General features: G+C 42.4%; 1 protein-coding gene and 2 non-coding genes across 3 annotated transcripts; all 3 read right to left on the minus strand.

The window, feature by feature from the left end:
* Positions 1 to 4,591: 4,591 nt before the first annotated feature.
* Positions 4,592 to 23,973, minus strand: brd1a (bromodomain containing 1a). The gene is made up of 15 exons (XM_071540036.1): positions 23,790 to 23,973; positions 21,339 to 22,755; positions 20,328 to 20,484; positions 19,671 to 19,802; positions 18,893 to 19,021; positions 16,857 to 17,169; positions 13,223 to 13,513; positions 10,680 to 11,044; positions 10,421 to 10,607; positions 9,477 to 9,591; positions 9,340 to 9,345; positions 8,842 to 8,975; positions 7,797 to 7,906; positions 7,057 to 7,211; positions 4,592 to 6,443 (listed from the first exon to the last, which is right to left on the minus strand). Exons 2-15 carry the CDS (start codon positions 22,736 to 22,738, stop codon positions 6,260 to 6,262), a joined length of 3,678 nt encoding a protein of 1,225 aa, XP_071396137.1. The 5' UTR covers positions 22,739 to 22,755; positions 23,790 to 23,973; the 3' UTR covers positions 4,592 to 6,259.
* Positions 17,735 to 17,807, minus strand: trnak-cuu (transfer RNA lysine (anticodon CUU)). Its single transcript has one exon. It is a non-coding gene; the product is annotated as a tRNA-Lys (tRNA).
* trnak-cuu (transfer RNA lysine (anticodon CUU)) lies at positions 18,130 to 18,202 on the minus strand. Its single transcript has one exon. It is a non-coding gene; the product is annotated as a tRNA-Lys (tRNA).
* Positions 23,974 to 25,081: the final 1,108 nt, after the last annotated feature.

A 25,081-nucleotide genomic window follows, 5' to 3' on the forward strand; every position in this document is an offset into this window, starting at 1 on the left:
CCCCACCCACCCCACCCTCCCGCCAAGTTTTTTCCGGCGCCAGCTGAATCATGACATTCACAGACAATTAGACGATCGCCTCGCTGCATCTGATGGGGCCACATGTGATGAGCAGCCGTCTACAAGTCAACATTACTGCGAGATTAAGCAAGAGAGGTCAGCGCATACACACACATGCAAACCTATCAGATCTAACACTGCTCTACTTATTAGGATTCAGCTGAGATCTCCAGTGTTAAGCTGTGGGCTGTGTGAAAGCCTACGGTAGTTTGTGGCGGACTAGGAGTAACTAAATTATGTCCCAATGGAACACTGATTAATTGTATTCATGGCGTTATGGCTTCATCCATGCTGAGCAGTTTCTTTCATCTCGTCCATTAGTGGGGCTGTTTCTGATCACAGTCAACTCTGATCGAGGAATAATGCAGCTAGTGGTTTGATTGGTGCCCAAAAGCCATGAGTTAATGGCAGGACTTCATGACTGAGTGTGTGTGTGTCTGTATGAATTCATGATGTGCGTGTGTGTGTGTGTGTGTGTCTGAGTATGTATGTGTGTGTGCATATGCTTTCATATGTATTCGATTCATCCACTTGCCAAAGCCTCTGGGCTCCAGTTCTGCAAACAGACAATAATCAGGTCATCTGGCATCAGGCGTGAATCCTTCATTAACAATCTAAGCAACGATCCCCTCCACAGAAACATATGATTGTAGGAAAATTTACATGAACTGCATTTAAATTCCTTTGAAGTTGTTTGTTTTGCTCACCTTGGAAACAGACTATTTCTACTTCTCCTCTGTGGTGGAAGTAAACGCACCCCATAAATATTTATCTACCTAGGGCCCGTGCTATTCTGGCCCAGTGTTTTGAACATAGCCACTGGAGATTGGGCCTATCAGGGACCCGGGGAGAGAGATAGGGAGAGAGGAGGGAGAGAGGAAAGGAGTTGGGAGGGAGCGGCGGGGGATAATATTTTTGTATGTGTTCCAAAATGGAAAGTGGACGGTTTCTGTAATGTTTAATGCAGGAGATAGGGGCAGGGTTCGGAGTGCGTTTGCTTTACGACTCACCTCACACGCCGCCGAATTTCCACTCGCAAATAGGATGGACTCCTCAGCAGCGTTTGCAAGAGTTTATGTGCTGCTTCAGAACAATAATCTTTTTTATTGCTAAATCCCAAGTGAAAAACATGCTTTATTCAGTTTGAATTCATCATGGTATAGATACAAAGCTAAACTGCCTTAAAAGTGTCTGACAGCGAAATCTTCCTAGATCTTAAACATGGAATATGACCAATTTGTTGTAGAAGCACACACAGACACACACACACACACACACACACACACAGTGGATCAGGTGCAAAAAAGACACTAGCCTCATGGGTTGATGGCATTCCGTCCTGATTTAATCTGGTGAATAAAGTTCAAGAAATGCCAAGAAAATCTAAGAAAAGGGACAGAGTTTGCTCTATCATCACCAAAATCCTGGAGACTGAGGAAAAGTTATCAGGACTTGGTTGCCAAGCCTGACACCAATGTGCAAAACAGGCAATTCTGGCTGTCACTTTTTGACATGAAGCCAAAGAACTGCTGGTGGCACGAGTTCATAATAATCAGATTCATGAATATGGAATATGTGTGCGTGCATGTACAGGGGTGTGTGTGTCTGTATGTGTGTGTGTGTGTGTGTGTGTGTGCATAGGAACTCGTGCAACGTGCCTACCTGCGTGTGAATACATGGTGTGTGTGTGTGTGTGTGTGTGTGTGGGAATGTGACATTTCCTCCCTGAACCCAGGTGACACCTCTGTGTGGGGGGTTAGATTATGCATCCACGGTCTTGTCACACACAAACACACACACACACACACACACACACACACACACACACACTCACCTGTTAACTGGTGAGCTCTGCAGGCTTCCATAACTTCAGAGTCCTCCGCCTGGTTGTTATTGCTGCCCGCGGCGCCCGGCTTCGCCACTCTAATGAGCGCCCCTCAACTCAGTCAAAGTCATCTGATGACACTGATGTGGGGAGATTGATATTCACGCTTGACTCGCCGTCCTCTCCACCTGACTGCTGTGTTTACCTCCCCGCACAATTAGTATCTGGTGAAGACAGAGAGAGAGAGATGGAAAGAGCGGGAAGGAGAGAGAGAGGGATCGAGATAGACTCCGCTGTGTGTTTGTGCGACTACATTAGCTCCAATTGTTTATAAAGATGGGAGATGTCTTTCAACGTGACTTGAAGGTGGCTTTCTATATCGCAGGGCCATTACTAGCTCATTTAATCCCCATAAAGCTATTTTACCTCTCTGAATGTCAGTAGCTTGAAATAACAAAGGCTGGATTGGCTTAAGTAAAATGCATATTTCAACAGTTTTCATCCAAATTTGCATCTAAGATGTGGTACGCCTTGGCCTTTTAAGATTCACTGGTGAATGAACTGCTGGGCAAGTACACAAGTGTGACAGTGCAGGTTCAACTGCTGCCTACGCAATGCTGTTTACGTTTCCCCCCTGCATCTCCCTTTGGTAACTTTCATCTGAATATTAACATATCAACAATAAAATACTTAAGAGGAGATTGTCTACCCACTCTCTGTGAAAAAAAATAAATTGAAAAAAAAACGAAAAAAAAAAAAAAAAAAATAGCGGCCAGTGATTGGCAACAGCAGACTTGAGCTGAGCCAGAGGAGAAGCTCCAAACTGCAGCCATGTCTTCAAACTGATTTAGCATTAATTGACATTCTCTCTAATCGGTGCATTCACCATTTGAACACAGTGATGAAAATGGTTCATAGGCTGAATACTGATGCCTACCTGAGCGCATGTTGCCGGGGCAGGTGGACGCTCAGGTACGGTTTCATTGTGAAGGACGTGCTCACAGACGGCAGGAGACTTTCTGTGGAGCCACAGCGCCCCTCTGTGGATGGGAGGAGAATGACAACCTCTCTCTATGAAGGTGATCCAAAACCCTAATCGCTCTGTTAGCTTGAGGTATGCAGTCTTTATTTTTCAAGCACTGCATGAAAACAGAAAGCCTGGAGAGTGAGAGTTTTTCTAAAAGCTTGAATTGGTGACGTAAGTGTTTCCGCCAGGACTGGAAGAGGAAGAGGGGGATTTGGAAAGACACTTCTTCTCAGACCCAGAGGAACTTCCCGCCTGCAAGATTATCCCCCCCAAAAAAGGTAGACAAACCCAACTTTGGCAGTGGCCTGTGAGGGTATGACTACCTTACAAAAAAAGGCACCTAGCTGTATCTTTTCTGGGCAATTGATGTACTTAAGGCCAGTGGTTCTCAACCTGGGGGTCGAGATTAATTTTTGGGGATCACGAGATAATGAATGGGGAAAAGAAAACAAATTTTACTATACACATTTAATATGTCTATTTTTTCAGAATTTTCTCTAATTCTTGTGAAATACTGAATAGTTTTCAGCCTCTAGGCCTCCTCTGATAATCAGATGAAACGACCTGAAAAGGGAAAATCATTCTTTGGTTGAACTGTTCATCACTCTGTCTTGACAGGGTCGTGAGTAGGTATCGCTTTGTTTTAAGGGGCCATGAGCCAAAAAGGTTTAGAGCCACTGCCTTAGGCCATACATTTATCTCATTTGTACCTTTTGGAGTCAAAATGAGATTCTTGGGTGTATGGTGGTCATGCCCTTCTTCGCTGATCTGCACTCAGTCTTCAAGTTTCTGCACTAAAGCAGTAAAGATTAAGTTTAGGAAATGGAGAAAGGAAGCTGATGCCTAGTCAGCACCTACAAGACAGGCACAGCAACTAGTTGTTGAGAACACAACTTGCACCTCATTCACCAAATAGGGAGAATAAGGCTCAGTCATTGGCTGAGGAGATGAGCGAGGCACAGTGGCACATGGCTTGTGGTTGGCTTTGTGAAGAGTGTTAGCCCACTGTTGGCAGCCATGAACGGAGGCGGCTTCCTTCCAGTCGACACTCAGGGATTAAAAGTCCCTTGTGCCCCGAGGTGTGTCTCAGGTGTGAAACTAAATTTGTTTCTGGGAAAACCGAATTTGAAATGATAGCTACACATTTAATTCAGTAATAATCACATTCAATTTCAAATTTTGCCTTAAAAATTGTTTTTTTTTCACCAATTTTTTTCTACAAATCCATTTTTTAAATGCTATGGTTCAATATGAGCAGGACACATTCAAACAATGCAATTCATCTCTTTCCATACAGAGTGCACAGCAACATACACAAATTGAAAAAGTGGCACTGATAATTGGATTGTTTCAGGGGGGACTAATTAAATGCCATTTTGGCATTTTTATTTTTCTGAAATGAATTTAAATTTAGTCATGTGTATGTTCAGTGAGTTTTGTGACACTTGAAACATGTTTAAACCCCAGTGTATCATTTGAAAATGATATGGGTGTCAGTGAGAAAAATAAAATGGGTTTATATTTGGCAAGCATAATATTCAAAGTGATAATATATACTAAGATTGAATTGCATTGCATAACTTAGATGAATTATGAATAAACCAAAATTATGTGTATGTAAAAAAGGAGAGGCACATAGTGATTTCATATTGTTGTCTTTTTTTATTTTTTGATTTGCTACAAAAAAACAGTCCCAGCAATAGTTTGTATGACCTGATAAAAAAAAAAAAACTACTACAGTTAAGTATAAAATGAAATATACCAAAACTACCCAATGCTACCCAGAAAAAAAATAGGCAATAGTATAAAATGAATGTCATGAAGTCTACAGCTAAAGTGTAAGAAAAAAAAGTTAGAAAAGGTTACGTAAAAAGAAGGCAACCTAAAGTATCCACCACAAAATGTGCCACTTTTACCACAATCAATTTGCACATCTTTCCTTGAATATAAAGTAATGCAAATACTTTACAATAAGTTAACGCAGGCACATCTCCCTATAACTACAGCAAAACCAAGTAACAGTCAAATGTATTACATAAAAATACCTTTTACAGTTTTTTTTTGCAATAATTTCACACATCACACAGAAATGAATCGGTAAAAACAACTTCTGGGTAGCAACATTTTTGGTTTCTTGAGAACAACGCACGTTCCGTCTCCACAACATCAGACTTCCTGTATGAGCATCAGAGACTTACATATATATTCAATCATATAAATATGTATGAACAAAAATATACTAAAACTATTTTTTGATTACAAAAAGGATTAATGCCAAATGGAAGCTTATGCTTATAAACTTCAATAACTTAAAAAAAAAATCAAATGAAAAAGGGAATACTTTCATACTTTTCAGAAACATGACATTTTAGCCCTAATCTTTAATGCTAAGGCTTTTACACGTTCTTTTTTTTTTTCTTCTTGATCACACAGCACTGGCAAAAGACCACACCTTAGTGCTAACAATTCATCAAAGTATAAATACTAAGAAAAGTCTTGTACAGTACCCATTTTGTCAAAACTACAAAATAAGTTAGTGTCAGGCAATTGTACAGAATATTTACAGTCTGTTAAATACAAAGGAAGGTGTTCTTAAGTGGAGATGACTTAAGTATGTGAGAGTGACCCGACATAAAAAGGAGGCTTTGGCTATGGCTGATTCAACCGACCACACAATTGAACAGCAGGACACTAACGACTTTGTCCACCCGCCAACGTAGCTGACTCATCCCAGAATTCACCGGCTACTTTAACTCATTTAAAATTTTAAAATATGACAGAATAAGACCTCCAAATCCTGGTTGGCTGCTTGCCAAAGTGGCTAGTAGAGTGGAGAAACTTACCAGCCACAGCCAAAATTTACCAGCATTTGGCTGATGGCTGGTGTTAATTTCTCACCCTACTAGTGAGTGATAACACCGCAAGCCTCACAGATTTAGTCAAGCACAAGTAACCCAAATATATGAAATTAATACGTAGCATTTTGCCTGGAATTAGATGAATGGAAATGACAGTCATGGTGGGGGGGGTGGGGGAGGGAGTGGTAAGATACAGCAGGAGCTGTAGGGAAGAGGGGAGCAGTCTTTCAGCACAGTTAGAAGAATGGAGATGGAGAGGAGAGATGGGCACATTCATTTAAGCAGCAGCCGTTTCAGATCGGCAAATGATAGGAGTGTGTACGAGAAGGAATGGAAGAGGAGAGGCACCGCCTGTTACAGCAGGTGCCCAGTAAACATTTGAGTCTTCTGCAGAGACAGAGCGGGAAGAAGGTAGTTGGTACAGGAGAGGTACGAGTCTATGCGAGTCTGTGTGTGTGTATGTGTGTGTGTGTGAGTGAGCGAGTGTCATCAGTCCACATCACTGAGGTCACTGACTGGCTCGTCCTGCACTATGCTCAGGTGGTTCATGGCACGGTTGAAGGCAATCTGGACAGCCTTGCGGATGCTGGATGTTCGCCCCTCCATCATCTTGATCTTGTCGATGGTCTTGTCCATCCCCAGAGGAACCATCTTGGATCTAGGAAGCCACTGCCTGGTGGGGGGGAATGGCATCGATAATAAGTCATAGCAATAGCAGTAGGAGCAGCAGACTTAATAGCAGTAGTAGTAACACCAACACTGCTATTACTACTACTGCTACTGTGACTATGATATTTGAGTAATCTCCAGAGACAGTGGGAAGCAGGTAGTTGGCATTAATAGTAGTAGTAGTAGTAGTAGTAATAACAGTAGTAAGAGGAGGCAGAGGAGGAGTAAGAGTAGTACATGTAGTAGTGGCATCAGTAGGAGAATTCTACCAATTCTAAACCTGGGAAATTGCTCAAACCAGAAAAAACTTCTTATAAACAAAAAACTTCAAGTTTCATTTGTCACTGCAACATGTGGAATATTATTTCATAGTGGTAGGTAAACAGTGTGATACAAACACTACCATCTTCACTGTTCAGTGCTGAAAAACATTTCACTGGTGATGGAGCCGGGACGAAATTTTCAAACGCCTATGAAGTGAGAGCTATTTGTTGTCTCTCTCCAATTTATGTCATGCAGCCACAAGAGAATAATGATTGGTGAGAGACAGGGTGACGGGTTTACCCTTGTAGAAGCCTCCATCGGCTTAAATCATTCCCACAGACTGCAGCACTCACCAGCTGCGCTTGTTGTCGAAGAAGAGGACGAGGTAGAGTTTCTCTTCGGCCTTGTACTGCATCTGCTCCCCAATGCGGAGCACGTCCATAGGGGGCATGGGGATGGACACCCCGTTGTGCTGGCAGCCCACCCGCGGCATGTGGGGGTCTATGATCTGCACCGCAACACAGGGGAGAGGGGAAGGAGTTACACGCATGGTCATGAATGCAAACGCATGCCTAAAGGTGCATGTACACACAAGCAAAGTTGTGGAATTACACAAAAGGTTACCAGCACACAAACGCACTCTAACATGCATTCACACACACACAAGCATATATGCATGTGTGCACATATACACACACACTACCGGCTTGTGGTAATAAGAAATACCATTTGTCCTTTCAAGCTAAGGTCAAATTAAACTGGTTTATAATGAAAGGCTGCCACCTAGAGGAGAACCATGTGAAGGCCTTTCAAGCCAATTATATCTACAGAAGAATTAAAAAAATCTAATCATTTTGGGAAGTGGGCGATCCGATCCATCTTTTTCCCCCAACTTGATACCTAGAAAAACAGTTGTAATAAAACAGTGGACTACTGCTTCAAAACCTGTGGGATAGCTGTGTCATATCTAGGTTCCAATTTTATGAGTACACTTTTTTTCTGGAGAGATTCCAAAAGAAAGGCACTTCGGAGCAAAAAGACTGTCATTTTGTCACTGATTGTAATGCATTCATTACCACAAACGCACACTCACCAAGGCGGGGTAGGAAGGGTATCCACTACATTTGGCCCAAACTAGCTTTAGGGGTTCCAGCGCAACTGTTGCAGCACTAGCGGGCATCCAAATATTGCTGTTGCCAACCTCTATGGAAGCGGGAACAACACCAAACAAGTTATGAGCGGATTTAGCACACACACAGAAACACATTTCTAAAGCCATGCTTCAAGTGTAGGAGCACTAGCAATCAGGGCAGGAAATTAAGTTTTTCCTCCATGAGCCACAGTGAATGACAGAATTCAAAATTTATCAGCCACTTCTACCATTTAACTAGCCAAATATGAATTTTATATTACGGACGAATCTCCAGATGCTGACTGGTTATGTGCCACAGTGTCTGGTAGAGTAGAAACACTCACCAGCCACTGCCAAAAATCCTGAATTCATCAGTTCATTTGGCTGGTGGCTGTTGTTATTTTCCAACCCTGCTTCTAATGTGTATATGAACACCAGGTGTCTGCAAACCTTGTTAATGCTAATGTTGGCATGAAATATAAGACCAACTTTGCACTTGAAATAAACAACCATGAAACAACACAAAAATGAAAACAGCAAACCAAGAGGCCACAACATTTTTAATACCTCTAAAACTGAAATCTTCTTAAAATCTTAAAATTGAGCCTTGAGCCTTGAGTTTAGATAATATAATCTAATACATTTTAAGACTTTCAGGACCTGCAGACACACAGGAATATAGGGATACACAGCACCATTTCATTGCAAATACTAATTCGGATTATTAGTCTCGACTGATCAACTTTGAACAAATCCAATCCCTGAATTATATTAAACAATACAGACTTAGTTCATGAGTTTGGGCTCATGGACAAGACTGATTGTAATATAATCAATATTGTATTTTGATTTAAATTCAACAAGCGACATCAAGATAAAATCCTGTACATTTATTGTACTTACTGAATGAAGTGATTCTGATTCTGATATTCAGTCTGTAGACTCACCCACACACACATGCAGATTCTTCTGACACTCAATGCGAAATAACAGAAGCCAAACTTACCTGCGGCGATCCGAGCGGCTTTTGCAAAGTTCCCGTTTTCGATGCAGGCAATTAGCTCGCTCTTGTCGTCCACAGTGTTCCTCCGGACCAAGGCGGGTTTCCCCTTCCCACATTTTGGAAGACTGAGAGTGGTGCTAGAAACAAAAGAGCACACATCCATACAATGGAGTCAACTTGGTGGCATGCAGAAATTTGAGTGTGCATCTGCAATTGATGTAGGCAAGGTCATGTTTAATGTTGTTTACATTAAACAACATAAGCTCAACTTGTATGGTAAAAACTGTGGTCATAATATTGGCATAATCTGCACTGTCACCATCATCATTGCCATCATCACCATGTTCTTATCCTACAGTTAACTGAAAGTCAATATTGAAGTTCTCAAAGGATAGGACCTGCTGATAAAAATAATTTAAATTTTCAGATTCCTCTGTAACTCAAAATACTCATCCTTCTGTTGATGTTTACAAACAGTACAAATGCAAACAAATCATTCACTCACAGCTTTTTTTATTCATGTTTAGCTGTCAGTCCATGTATCAAGAACTCAGTTAAAAAATGTCCCCCAAAAAAGCTCCAACACCAGATAAGGCATTTATCTGCTAGATGCTGGGGATTACCTGGTGCTGCCTGGCAGGCTGCTACAAGAGGAGATGGACGACTCTGAGGCACAGCGTCTCCGTGGCTCCAGGGGTCTACTGGCTTCTAGCTCCTTCTCTTCCTCCTCCTCCAGGAAACCGTTGGACAGGCCTGACAGGAGAGGCGGCACAGTAGGAGGCAACAACTTCAAAACCAATCAGCAATATACTATACAGTATGTACTAGAGATGCACCGAACCGACATCCAGTATTAGAATCGGATCGCATCTGCTACAGGTTGTTCAATCGACCTCCAAACCATTTAAGGAATTCGACATACAAAAAGTATTTGCCATACACAACCACCTTCCATTGCTTATGCCAGTGCAGCACATGGTTTGGAATCTATCTGCAATTACTTTAAACAGGAGACCGAAAGTAGCAAAACAGCTAATTGTAATGTTTGCAATGCAAGTGTAGCAGCAGAGATTAATACAATACTACAAATACAAATAGTTAAAACACTTGAACACCATTCGAGTACGAGTTCTCACAGATAGTAGCTCAGAAGAAGTCTGCAGCCAAGTAGCAAACATTAGAAGATATACTGAAAAAATTAGATACACAACCTGTCTCTGTATCGGAGACAAAAAAAAAAAAATATCGGGACATCCCTAGTACATACGATGCCATGCACACTAATGTACAAATTATGGATAAAACCTAACCCTTAAATAAAAGCTGTATTTTTTGTGTGTTTTAAATGTGTATTAAGTGTCAACCTTCACGACTAGAGTTTATTACATTTTCTAAAATAAATCCACATAAATATAAAAATCCTATTAAATGACATACAGTCCACCTCAACAATACTTTTGTTGTGGCAGGATATGAACTTTCAGGTCATCCTTCTCAGTTTTGTTGCTCATGCAGTTACTGCTCTTTAGTTTTGTCAGGTAGGATGTATGTGACTGTTTATTTTTCTCTGCACACTATTTACCTGTGTCAAGTCGTTTGACCGGGGACTCGCCCTCTCCTTCGCCCTCTGCCTCGCCCTCTCCTACTCCCTCTTCCTCGCTGTCCCTGCTGCCGCTGTGCCTCCTCTTCCTGCTGTGGAGTAGGGTCTCTAGCCTGGGTAAGACCACCGACAGAAAGGACTTGGAGCCGAGCTGTGTGCCGTCTTCATCCTCCTCCCCCTCCTCCCCCCCCTCCTCCGCCTGTTTGCCTTCGCCTCCCTCTCCCTCTGCCTCTGCCTCTGCCCCTTCATCTCCATCCTTCTGGGGCTTGTGGGGACTGCCGCTCTTCGACTTGCGGAAGAGCACGGCGGTCCGTCGGCTGACCGTGCCCGTGGGCTCGGCGAGAGTCGAGGTAGCCACCACGCTCACGTCTCCCTCCAACAAAGGATTCTGGGAGCTGGCGTGGGTGTGGCCGTTGAGGCGCGGAGGGGAGGACAGCGGGTCATTTTTTTCCCCGTCGAACTTGACCCGCTTGCCGTGGGCCTTGTCGTTGCAGTCTGGGGCGGCGTCAATTGGTTTGAGGGTGGGAGGTTCGGCGTCTCCGTCCGAGTGGATGAGAGGAGGTATGGAGTCCGACGGTTCCAGTTTAGGAGGAAGAGACTTGTCTCCTGTGGGGGGGGGAAAATACAAAGCACACAGACAAAAGGTTAAAAGTTTGAATTTTGACTATATAGCCTTCATCAACTGAAATATTTTCATTGTGACTGCTGGGTAAACTATTCACTTCATGAGCATGCTGGCTATTTTCCAGTTATTGCCAAGTTTTTGATCCTTTTGCATCTCACTTTGTCTTTTTGGGGGCGTTTTGAATGGAGCGCCTCCAGCCTCCATTTGTCATCTTCAGGATTTATCTTTTAATGTAATGTATTCTGTCTTTTTCATCATTTCTTTTTTTTGGTACTGGATCAGTGATACACAAAAAAATTATTTACAATCAAATGAAGATGTTTGACATCTTGTTTTGATAGCATGACAATAAAAAATATACATAAAAAGGAAAACAAACGTAAAAATGGAAAATATTACTGCAAATATGACCTATTACCTACGGTAAGGCATTGCTACACCCACAGGTTGTCTCTGTATTTGTAAAAATGCCAACAGTGCACATTATCGTATGCCTGTAGGGTTTATCATACAAGTAAAACAAGGCAGTGATTAGCATAACACTGAGGTGCCTTCATAAATAAACATTGAGAGCAGAATGACTTTTTCTTTTCTTTCATTTTTGCACCAGCACATGATAATGCATTCTACACGAGTCTAAATGTGACTCAGCCAGAGAGCTGTGAGTGAATGCTGAGGAAGCCACTGCAGTGACTCAGGATGATACTACTACTGTGATGTGATTACAATGTCTACAAGATTTAGCGCCGTTTTCAGTAGGAATTATTTTGTAGATGTGCGGTGTTGTGGGTAATTTTGGTTCTGAGACCCAGGTTTGCTCCTTGGGCTCATTCAGGGATCAGTTACAGAACACTTTAGGATGCACTGATACACTTTTTCACTGCTGATAGAGCGTGAAACTTGAAACACCACCCAATACTGATCTGATCCATTTACTTTTACTGAACAATAACTAATTAGGCAATTAGTTTGGGGTCAGCTGACACAAAAGATGGAGATACAATCCATTTTCTTCAAAGTGCAGGTCGCTTTGCTCTGCTTTCTGCTATACTACACACTGCTTTTGATATGATGTGTTTTGATGTATTGTTGCATCTCTATTTTCAACACCTACGCCTGTAAGAAGGGCAGACATCCAACTGCAGATCTGTCACCTCCTATTAATTATGGTTACTGTGTGGGTGCAAACTTCCATCTCCATCATGCAGAATAAAGCGTTCAGAATAGCTTTTGTGTCTATAGTATATATTGTACAATCTATCTAGCAGTTGTTTTTGTTGATTGCCCTTCCTCTGTCCTCTGATATTTCACCTACCACAGCTAACGCTCCTCCTGAATAAAAATGAAACCATTCTTCTATGCTTGAAGCAAAAATCCACATCTGCCATTTCTATGCTTGACAGTTCAAACAATATCTTTTTAACAGGAACAACTCGCTCCCAAAGCTAGAAACCAGTGAACTAAGACTTTAATCTATGATGCCATCAGGACACAAAACCTGCAGCTGTTCCACTGACAATGAATCATAGACAGATTTTAACGGCAATAAACATTATGAACAACAGTGCCCCTGGAAAATCTCCTTATGTATTAATAAATAATATTAATACTAATAATCCCATTTATAGTCACAGGCTTTATCTGCTGATGACAGTATCAAAAAAGCTTTGACTCTCTTGTTTGTAGTTTTGGGAAAGAGGTGTTAATGTTCACATCTCTAGACTGAACTTTCCAAAATAAGCAAAATCTTCTGAACAGATTCTCCCTAAACAACAGATGGATTATTCCCCTAAACAGAAACGGGGTAGGGCTTACATTGTTTATAGGTCATAGTTCAAACAGCCAAGTGGACTATACGTATATATATCCCAGACACACTGGGAAGGGGTGATAGCATGTGACTTGCTCGCTCTGTGAGGCTAAGTTTGGTGTTAATTGGTTGATCACAGTTGATCCCTGACCTCTGACCGGAGTTTCGGGATACTGAGGAACATGTGATGCCTGTAAAAATCACAGAGCCTCCCTTTGACGAGCACAGCTTCAACAGCTTTGGAATGTTCAGTCAGAAAATTAAGATTCTCTCTGGTTCCTCGCCAGTAAAGCCAAACCAGATCCATACATACCCTCATCATCTGGGAAGTGTCCATTGGCTTTTACACTCTCCTCTTTAGCTTTACCCGATTCTGGGTGGGAGGAGGCGGAAGAAGAAGAGGAGGAGGAAGATGAGGAAGAGGTTGAGGCGGAGGAAAAGTGGTGGTGGGAGGGCAGGACCCTCTTCAGGCTCATCTCGCTGCGTACGTCGTTGATGGTCTTTTTGAGCAGCTTGATGCGTTTGCTGCGGGAGGGGCTGGACTTCATGGCGCAGGTCAGGTCAAACTTCTCCAATAGCTGCTGCAGCTGCTTGTCCGGAGACATATGCTCCCGATTGGCTGGCACCAGTAGGCGGTCCACTGGGGAATAAAATGAAACAATCAGAAGGAGATGAGTTGTTTTTGCTCAACATAGATTTGGGATAATAACAACAACATGATACTCTATTGAGCCCCATAGGGATATTCTGCTTTTCACTTGACCGCACTCTAGGCAGGTCAGGGTGCAGGGTCAGCGACAGGACAGCAGCCCTGGAGCAGGCTGGGAGTCGGTGTCTTGCTCAAAAACACTTTAGCAGGACAGACGCTTGCCGAAACAGGGAGAAACAAGGTCTGTCTACCCACGAGGCCACCCTGGGATGTTACTGGATGACACCCTGTCGGCATGCCACTGATGCGATTCTTTGAAATTGGCCAGTCATGAAACAACCATATGATTACATCTATAGATACTAGGGCTGAACAATTTTGAAAAAATATCTAATTGCGATTATTTTGACTGATATTGCAATTGCGATATGATTTGCGATATTAGAGGGAATGATCATTTTTACATCATTATTCTCATTTTCATTGAAAAACGTATTAAAATGATTATGGTGTGATTTTTGCGGGGATCTGTACCAAACAAAGATGTTTTCTTAAGTCTAAGTCTGTAGAATATGATGTGTAGGCCAGGACATCTCTGCAGCACGACAATATTTAACTTAAAATGGTATTTTGACACACATTTCGCCTTTAACAAATATTGCGCCTCCTGTTGCGATTTCGATAAAATTTCAATTAATTGTTCAGCCCTAATAGATACCACTTGATTACAACTACAGCTGAACAATTAATCAAAAAATAAAAATCGCAATATGAACTGATGCAATTTTCAAATCGCAGGAGCTGCAATTAATTGTTTAAGAGTGAGAGGTCTGAACAAGGTATTTTAGAAATCCAGGTAATCTTTGGTCCATGAATCAAGTACAATATTGCTGAAAACTTTTCATCATGCTCAAACTCAGTAAAACCTGCACACTGACATCTATTTTTTCTCACTTTTCTTTTAACAATTTTAAAGTTCTGTGGCAGAACCAGGTCTCCACAGCTCAAAATGGACCCTGGGGTAACATTCTTTCCCAGGAACAAAAATGACCCTTCACCTTTGAAGCTACAAAAGTGTCACCTTGACGCTGACCAAGACTAAGGGGGGGATCTCCTCCACCAATCAGACAACTCTTCTTAAATTTACAAATTTTATCTACAAGCCACATCATACTACAGATCAGGATCTCCCTCACACACACAGACTCACACAAATTAAAATAAGAAGATTTATTTTTATCTGGACCAGAAGATTGAGTTCTATTGAGTTGATGTTGGACAATTAGTCACATTAGATAATTAAATACATTTTGTATCATGTTACCAAAAGGATCAGGAATTACTTTCTCCCTTCTCTTTTTAGTTCTGTAGGAAACCCCCACCTTTCTGGATAGAGCCATAAAAGTCGTAAATCCATAAATTCTTTTCAGTCTTGGTTTAGTCCTCTTCTCTACTTTGTATTTCCTAATGTCTCCAATGAGTTTTCAGAATAGTGTGAATTATATACTAAATTGGTTAATCATATATGCTTAAGTGTTTTAATTATCCTCCCAATAGTTGGACCCAGTTATTCCCCTGGGATCACACTGCTACCTAAGGTCCGATTATATTTACCCATTCTTGTCCCCCACATCAATAATTATGTTCCATTTCATTGTTTCCCTATATCAACCACAAAGGTTACTATGTAGTCGTGATTTAAATATTAAGATTATAAAGTATGTATCTAGGCTATTCTGCTAAAACAACTCAGTTCACAGCAAAGTTTGAACAGTGAAAGTTGTATTGTCTAATCATGTTTCATGTGTTTGTTTACAGGTTTCATAATGTCCACTGACTGACAACAGTAATTGGTTGAGTATGTAAAATCCAAGCGTTATTCTAAAACTTTATCATTACATAGCTAGGTACTAAAGTAGTTGAGAGAGGTATCCTCAAGTGTCTCTCTGTCTTATAACGGGCGTTGCTTGTCTCCAGAACAAATAAATGTAGTCGGAATCTCCAAAACCGCGTGAAGTATCTTTTTACACTGCAAAACCGTGCCGTACCGAGTTCTTTGTCACCTTGTGCGCTTCATGCCCCGAGCTTCATACTGGAAGCTACGATGCCGATCCAAACTTAGAGAACTAAGTGCTTCACGCCCCGAGCTCTATGCCGGAGGCCACGAACGCCGACACCAACTCCAAGACCAACAAGCCAAGACTTAGCACGAGCGGAGATTCAGATCTCGCTGACTTGTAGCTACTCTTTGTCACTAATGTGATCCTGCCTTTTTACAAGCCGTTCATACTACGAAGTTGAGCCTCGCTTTTTAATAGATATCATCACCAGAACCGCGAAGACTGTTACAAAGTTATTTTAAGAACAAGTTGTTAATTCGTTAATTGGTAAAAGTTCGAGAAGCCAGAAGCTCCAGTCAATTCTCTCAGCTGACCACCGACCAGCCTGCCGAAGCCTCCTGTTCCATCCTGCCTGGAGTCCGGTCAGACAGAGGAAAGCCAGTCGCAAGGACATCCACCTGAAAGAGCGTCTTTTCCAAAGACCCGCTCCAACTCCATCGTCTGCCGTTGCCGGCAAGTAGGATGAAACATTTTCCATGTCTTTCTGCTGAGAGTTGATGCAAAAGCTTTTCTAAAATTATCACTTAATCCAATCAGGAAAGTTAGTATAGTCTGATTGATCCCTTAGAGCGACCCGCCTCGTTTCTCCGGTTTATTGATCTAAATTGACATAACACTATTTACTGTTGCCAATAATTATCCCTAATTCTCATTTCATTTTCATTCCATCCATTTTCATTATTCAACCTATAGTTTAGTGTTTTATTCTGGTTTATCATCTGTCCATTTGTCACACATTTCACCCGTTTCATGTGTTACATGGTTTGTTTGTTTGTTTGTCTAGTAGGTAATTAATAAATATATTAATTCACTATAAAGTTGGTTGTTCTGTATTTCCTTCTCTGCAGAGAAAAGTAATCCCTGAACTGAAAAGATCTCATGATCTTCAGACTGATGACTGAATAGTATAGCCAAGTAAAGGTCTGTTTTTCCTTCATCTATGAAGGTGGTGCCCCTACAAGTGTAATTTGATATCTTGATCAAAGTTTCATATTTCCATACCTTTACTAAATTCTACAGTCGATATTTTCGACTCTGCATGCTACAGTTCTAAAAAATTAATGAGTTTAAATCACAATTCCAATATTCTGTCAAATAATCCCAATTCGATTTTTTGTCAATATCTTTCAGCCCTAATTACAACTTGGTTACACTGATTTAGCAATAGCTGTCTCCATTTCCACACTGGCATTTGTCTTTGCTTCTGCCCTTACCGTCCTCCCAAGAAAACGGCGGCTGCGTTTTGATTTCGGGAGCGTCGGCCAGGTGCATGCTGCTGTCCACGTCAAAACCGATTCTCTCCACGTCACGCCGCGTCTTCCTGAGCAAAGCCCCGCCCTGGTCACGTAGGCGCACAGCCGCCCGGTGAAAATAGGTGTCCTTGGAGTTGTACTTCATGCAGTTGGCGACGATGAGGTTGAAGTCGTCTTCGAATTGCTCAAAGCTGCTGTAGCCCTGGGCGTCGAGGCGTTGCCGCATGGTGGAGAAGTCCATGGGGTGCTTGATGTGGTCAAGGTAGTCAGGCACCTACAGGAGACGATGAAAGATGACAGAGGGCTATAATTTATACAGATCCAGCTGAGTTAAGAATGCTCATGCACATTAATATATATCCTCTTTGGTGCTGGCAGAAAACATATGAAAAGACACTTTATCCAATATTTAAAAAAAGTCAGAAGCTTCTCATTCATAATTTTTTAAATAGATGATCCAGTCTGTATAAGTGTTACCATTTTTCAACCAGGGAATCAAGTTAAATGCATTTAAAAAAAGTACTGTGATAAGTTATTGTGCCATCTATCATTTTGTGCCAGTAAGTGTGACACTTTTCATATCATTTAATTTACAAAGGCCCACCACAAACAAGGAGGCAGAGATGCTGACTTGTTTCAGATGGATTATTTAGATCTCTCATTATCTTTTAGTATTCTAGGTATGTTCTGACTATGATAAACTGAACTTTGCTTGTTATTTGTATGCTACTCTCCCTTCCATGCTCCTCTGGAGAGGAGGAAATGAGCAACGGCGATTTGACTGTCAATTAGACCATATTACGCTGGACTCTCTCATGCTGAAACATGCCAAAAGCCATCGCCCAACGTGGGGCTCGAACCCACGACCCTGAGATTAAGAGTCTCATGCTCTACCGACTGAGCTAGCCGGGCTTGGGAAAGCAGGGGGCCCTGTCCCCTTTTTGCTGAAAGGTTGGGAAACCTACCCTTTTGTATAACAGTAAATATCAACAGACCGGAAATGACAGCATGAATCAAATCCAATTTCAAAGTTGGATAAATGCCCGGCATTATTTTGAAATGATCTACCAGACCAACATTGCAGCAAAATGTTGGCACTATGGAGGCAAGTGTTGAGACAGTTCACTGAAACCATCTTTATCCAGGCTTAGCATGCTGTAACTCTGAAAGTCCACTTGTTTTATTAATGTATAAATCCACAGGGAGCGTAATGGGGTCCAGAATCAAAAGCTACCGCCCAACGTGGGGCTCGAACCCACGACCCTGAGATTAAGAGTCTCATGCTCTACCGACTGAGCTAGCCGGGCTTGCAGCTCATGACACACACCTCTGTTTCCAGACGTCACAGTCTGCCTGTGAATGTTGTGAACCTTGCTTGCTCTCAGGTTTCACATTCCACATACCAGGAAGTCATCATATTACTCAACACTGTCTACTCAGAAAGGATCAAAGCACGAGTCTACAACTAGGTTACACACATTATGAACTTAACTTGTTCAAACAAGTGACATATGAATTCACATCACTGAAAACATGGGAATTTAAAATCAAAATGTAAAACATGAAATGTGCACGTTTTCCAAATCCCTTCACAAAGTTTAAATTGTAAGTGAATGGATTCTAAAATTCCAACAATTGCACACAATTAATGAAAAATAGTTTACTACTGCTGCATATTTTAATCATTTACGCAATCCGTTTGGGTGCTTGAGGCCTGCAGAAAAAAAAAACAGTTTCTACTGTAGAGTCAAGTGAAGTACAACCACACAACAAAAAACAAATATTCCTTAGAAAATCCCCAAATCGTGCACAAGAAATGAAACCATGTTTTGCAGCAGATTGTGTTCACGGTATTAATATTCTTGCAAGGGAAGGTTGCAAGGTGCAAGGGTTAGTTTTAATGTTTGTGGTTAAAAAAAACGTTCTGTTGTAGGGTCACACAAAGTGCAATAACAGAACCTAAGCTTAAAAATGTTCAAGTGTCTCTCTAAGTTCACCTCGCTGATGTCAACAGGTTGGGTGAAGATCCTGGCCTGGTCTTTCTCCTGGAGCTGGTCCAGGAGGGCCCTGAGCAGAATACTGAAGGGTGTCAACTGCATCTCTAGCAGGGTCTGCTGCAGCTTCATCTACAACACAGAGAAGAGGAAAACCATTAGCAGATTATATTTGTATTAATTCAGCAGTATTGGCCCTTAATCTGTTGGAAAATTGCCTCCACTGCTGGTAAAATGCTAAGATGATGAAAATTCATGATCTAACCTCATCATTTACCGAAAATGGTCTTGTATCTTTCTATTTTTTTCTTGATGTAATTTTTTTTAATGCAATGCATTTTACAATTTTACATTTTGCATTTTGTATCTGCACTGGCTTCATGTTGTGTATAAAAGGTGCTATACAAATAAAGGTTATTATTATTGTTATAATCAAATGTAGGACAATGTTTTTACAATTAGTTATGATGTAGAACAGGATAGCAAACTTATAAATAACAACAGGTACTGATAAAAAGGAGGGGCATACCTGGGTTACAGAACCAAAATTACCCTCCTAAATTTCCATAAGAGCATTAATCCATTTATCTAATCATCCAGCCCTCCATCCATTCATCCAGGGTGGAAAATTAACACCAGCCACTAGTCGAATGCTGGTTTGGCTGTGGTTGGCAACTTAATCTTCTGCCAACTACCTACCAACCAGTTCAGTATGTAAGCAACCACTTGCTGGGAGGTCTAAAAATTATTTTGGCAAGTCCATCCATCCATCCCTCCCTACCTCTTCCCTCTTGAGCTTCTCCCTCTTGCGGATTAGCTCCAGCAGCAGCCTGGCTCTCTCCAGGTCATGTCGGAGGCGGTGCCATTCCTTCAACTGCTCCTTTAGAGCCCTGCTCTCCTCCTCACTCTGCCTCTGGAGACCCTGTATAGAATAGAACAGAATAGAACAATAACCGTAACAGTGGTGTAATGGGTGCATTTCTCTCTCTTTGGAGACATTCACTCTTCCATGCAATGAGATTATTACTGTTATTGTTACGGCAATCAGTGCAACACTTAAGTAATAAATTAGTATGTAAAAGTACAACATGCAGGTTTGTCAAACTTATTTTTTCAACAGACTTGAGAAGAAAACAACAGTAGCAGGAAACAAAAGTGAAGACTTAAAGCATACTAAACAATGACAGTGAGAATGTAGACTGACTTCATGAAGAGTGTGCAAATGACTGGCTATATGTAAAAGTGCAGCATGTAGGCCTATGTAAAGTTCATCAAGCTTATATTTTCAGCAGGCTGGAAAAGAAAATAACAGTAGTACAAAGGCAAAGTGAAGACTGTAGTAAAAGTAGTAAAAGCCAAAGTGAAGACTAAAAGTATACTATGGAAAACAATGAGAATGCAGAGTGACTGCATGCAAGTGTGTGATTGACTGACTAACCGGCTGTGCATTTTTCTGAGATTGCACGCTTGTCTGAAGGCGTCTGATCAGGGGAAGCCCATTCCTGGACTGCCTCTTCAGTGTCCAGTAATTCAAGACCAGCTCCACAAACGCCTTCTTCTTCTGGACTGAAACCTGATTCAGAATGGTTTGTAACCTGGGGGGAGCCAGGAGAGAGATATTAGAAGGATATAGCCAGGGAGGAAAACTAATTATGGTGCACTGGCCACAGCTGGCACATCCCAAAATTCACCCGCCGCTTTCGCTATTTTACCTGCCAAGTAGATTTTTAGAAAAGGACCTCAAACTGATGGCTGGTTACCTGTCAGTGTGGTTCTCAGAGTAGACAAAATGACCAGCCTAAATTGATCTTTGACTGGTGTTAATTGCCCACCCTGAATATAGAATAGATACAATCCATTTCGGGCCCTAGGCTAGTCGATAAGCAAATTTCTTTTGAATATTTAATTGTCAAATGAATCATGATAATGACCATCAACACTGTTCTTTGGTCCCTGTAAGCTGCTTTCCACCAGCATAATTCACTACGGGCTGGTTGCTAAGACATGGATTAAGCCTAGCACAAGACTAAGATTTCATTTTCAGCGGAGATCTCCATATGTATATATATACATACATATATTACAAGACTGCCAAAAGAGATCACATGTAGTGTGAAGCTCAAGTACTCACAACATGGACCAAATGCACATAATCAGATCTTTGGGGCTTCTGTTTGTAATGGCAAACAGTAGCCTGTATCACATGCTCAAATCCTTCAACAGCCAATGTTTGTCCATCAACAGCCATGTGTCCTGTCAGTGTCCTTGAGAAAGACAGTGAAGCCCTCCCTACCTCCTCACTCACTGCAAGTCGCTCTGAATAAGAGTATCAGTTAAATGCCTAAAATGTAAATGCAACTGAATGCGTCATCCCAACTATTCACGCTGATGCATATTAATAAGCAAATACTACACATAGCATCGTAATACGTCTGATTCATAAATCTACCTGTGAGGGGGGAAATTAGGCACAATAGCAGGCGTCACAACTTCTTCTTCAGGTTCAGGCTCAGGCTTCTTACTCTTCTTCTTCTTCTGTTTTCCTTTCGACTTTCCTTTACCAGCTCCTCTCCCCTTGTCCACTTTCTTACATAGTCCGTTTTTGGGTTTGGCATCATCATAGATGGTGAGAGGCCTCCTGACGCAGCCGTTCGGCATGTGAGCGCCGCAGTAGGCCGTCTTCTTCACAGAGAAGGTGGGCTCTCCTGTTTCCGTTACCTCTTTGATTGGCTCCATCTTCATGAAGAGGCCCGCCTTTTGGGCACAGCTGACATGGAAGGCGGTGTAGCAGTTGGCCTTGTGGCACTGGATGCATGCCCCAACGCCTTTCTCCTTGCAGAGGTAGCAGGTGAGCTTCCAGCGGGCTGGAGGGATGTGGCTGACCCCGTCGATGGGTTCGATGAAGGTGGTGTTGGAGAAGCCGACCTCGGGAACCCACAGGGCGCACACCACATGACCCCAGCGGTCGTCGTCTGTCTTTTTCACCGCTCCACCTTTATTGGGACAAAGGATGCAGTCTGCGGGCTGGGTGGGCGACTGGAGGCAGTGTCGGCACAGCCACTGGCCCTCTGGGATGTAGGGCACGCCGTAACATTCCTGATGCACAGCCAGGTTGCACATATCACAGAACAGGATTGCGTTGCTGTTGTGGCACTCGCCGTCCATACAGATGCAGCAGACGGCGTCCTCATCAATGAGGGCCTGCTGCTCGCTGCCTCGACCCAGGCTCTCCAAGTGAGACTCTTTCTCAAAGCGGTCCACCAGAAACTCAAAGACGTTGTGAGAGACCTGGCTGACCCCTTCGCTCCGCCGTTTCTCATTGACCAGGTCCAGCCAGGCGTAATCTTCCTCGTCCATGTCATACTCCGTTTCCTCATCCAGCTCTTCCTCAGTCTTCTCCTTAAATTTATAAAAGGCAGCTGGCCGTTTGGGAACTGCTGGAAGGTTATATTCCACTGTACGGAACTTAGGCTCTGGAAGCTTCGGACCGGAATTACCACTGGCATGCTGTCCGCCTCCTTCTCCATGAGTAGTGATGCCCAGTGCCGCATTCCTCTTCTCCTGGTTGTTTTTTAGCCTGACTGACCTCAGGAGGACCTGCTGCTGAGGTTTCTCTGCGTTCTCCTTATTGCTAGTACACTCCATCATCTCCTGCACCATAGGGTCATCGTCCGAGATCACGTCCAGCTTGTCGTAGATGCTGAGCCGATGGACGCGGCCATCGATCTCCATCTCCACCATGCGCTGCGCCTGGGCATAAGTCAAGATCTGCTTGTTGGGGGAAGGCTTGATGGGAGATGGCGGCCTCTGGGGCACCGGGGCCCGGTGGTGCCGAGCTTTCTTCTTCATCCTGAAGATCCGTGTTGCTGTGGAGACACAGGATGGAGAGAAACAGCCTGAGATTAGCATGCCTTTCATGGGGTCAAGTAAACAGAGCAAGCAGCATTTGAGCTGGATCCATCTTATCAGGGTGGCTGCCTTGCAGGGGGTTAGGAAAATAAAGACCATGATAAAAATAACAGCACTGCTGCGGTATTCTGTATAACAATGCACACTTGTCCATTATTCAAATATGATAGACTCCCTATTTGTATAGCATATAATGTGTCAAAAAACATTCCAAGAGGACAATTAAGGGCAAAAGCCTATGTTGTGTTCAAAAGATAAGGGCAAATTTCCCACAGCAACATGAGATAAGGCTGTCACAATAACTTAAGATAACAAATCAATGACCTCTTTGTATAAAAATCTATGAATATGTATAGATGATGTGTTCCATTCTGAATTACTGGACCCTGGTCAGCTGACAATGAAACACTCCTTTTCTTACATTATTTAGTACAGGCTCCCCAAATTTACATCCATTTCCTCTGGGGCAAAACACCAGGAAAGTAAACCAAACGATGTGTGAATTGCATGCAAATTATTTTACTGCTAAGTTAGCTAATAAAGGCAGCGAAAATACATTAATTTGGAAAGTTATACTTCCTCAAACTAGCTGTTGTACCGTTGGCTGTGATAGTGTTGCACTTGATCACTTTTTCTCAATGAGCTGAGGCATTTAAATACCCTGGGAGGCGGCCACACATGGCACTTGGAGTTTGACTGGGTCGGAGTTAGTACTTGCCCATTTGGTGCAGAGGTGCAGTTGTCTTTTCTTTAACTAATGTGTATAAGTGGCCAAGTTGCTAACAATAACATTAGCTACCTAGCTAGCAAGAGGAGCTCGCAGTAGCCACCCCCAACCCTAGCAAATGGCGTCAAACAAAACAAGAAGGGGTCTTAAAATAATTCAAACCGCTAGCTTCCTCAATGTGTACATGCACATTTTGCAGACACAATACAACCCTCGTCGTCCATGCATAAAGCACTGCATTGCAAATAACACCAAAGCACATACCTCGGATCTACGAACAGTTTTGCCAGTTGAAGACAGTAGCTAGCCAGCAGCCGTACAAAGCAATGGCGATACGGCCTGCTAAGCGGCTGTAATTCCGTACACAATGTTCTCATCCAACGGGCGATACTTGGGTCTTTTTCAATGATTAATAAAAGAAAAAGAAACCTATTCGATGCCTGGGAAGTTTCGGAATTAAGTTCTATCGTGAGCATACAATTATTTGCTTTGTGGACCATTCATGGGCTGGAGTCGCTCGTTTGCTACAGCCGACCAAAAGCTAGGCAAGTGGAGCAAAAGCAGCAGCAGTACGGCTCATCCCCCAACATAACAATGCGGTTCACCAGACAAGTCCCACCCGTACGCACACAACGCTACGTGTGACGCTGGAGGTCATGTTGGTTGTAGCTTGGTAGCTGGGGGAACATTTCACACAAAAGCCCATCTGTCACACTATCAATGCATTGCCTTTACCCCTGGTCCTTACTATACACCCCATGGCTCATGAAGCTCCAAACGAACCGAGGCAATAGTAGCACCGTTTGCGTTACAGCAGAGCCGTGCTTCTGTTTTGGTTCAGGGGGCGGAGGGTGTGTTTACTAATAAATGCATGGCCATGACAAACAACACGGCTCAGTTTCAAATTTGTAAGACTATTCTCTGGTGCAATTGATTCAGTGTTCTCCATAGCAAACACAAAACACAGAATGACAACAAACCATTGCTATGCCCCACCCTGTTGACCAGTGTGCCCCTGAGAGGGTACCCTTCAGGTCAAGAAACCCCGTCGGTTTAAGAGCCGCGATAACAGGAAACCAACACCATTCATTGTAAACCACGAATCGAAAATCCGGTTATTGCGAAATCACACCATTGTTAAAGAATTACCTCGAATGCAACAGCAATTATTTATTTATATTATATATTATGTATGTGTATTTATATTCTAAAACAGTTGCGGTCCTCGGTTCTAATTTAATTGGCGCAGTCACGTCCGAAGCAGACGTAAAATGCCAAATAAATACACGCCTTTGACCATATAGGCCAACTCTTAAAATGTAATTGTTAATTACACACATTTATGCGCTAACCGACAATCACCACTCACGCCGGCGCTCAAGTGTCGCTTAGCAACCACGTTGTTTAGCTACTGTTCAAGAACTACATCGTTTGGCGGAAGAATAACATTTAATTACTATTAATACGATACAACTGTTGTCAATTTAAAAATAAAACATTCGTTAAACGTGTACTTTCTTTCTCTTTTAATACAGTGGTATATTACTTTCTATATA

Source organism: Centroberyx affinis, unplaced genomic scaffold (genome assembly GCF_046629955.1).
Source record: "Centroberyx affinis isolate AG114_WGS23_722 - 3 ecotype Tasmania unplaced genomic scaffold, CSIRO-AGI_Caff_v1 ptg003554l_1, whole genome shotgun sequence".
Lineage (NCBI taxonomy): Eukaryota > Metazoa > Chordata > Actinopteri > Beryciformes > Berycidae > Centroberyx > Centroberyx affinis.

Bases quoted from the DNA above. Each gene is read 5' to 3' on its own strand.
- brd1a (XM_071540036.1), bottom strand. From the start codon at position 22,738: ATGAAGAAGAAAGCTCGGCACCACCGGGCCCCGGTGCCCCAGAGGCCG. The intron at 10,608-10,679 runs GCAGAGGCAGAG...GAGGGGGAGGAG, and splicing joins AGAAGGATGGAGATGAAGGG to GATGAAGACGGCACACAGCT. The intron at 7,907-8,841 runs GTAAGTTTGGCT...CCGCTTCCATAG, and splicing joins AGCCGCTCGGATCGCCGCAG to AGGTTGGCAACAGCAATATT.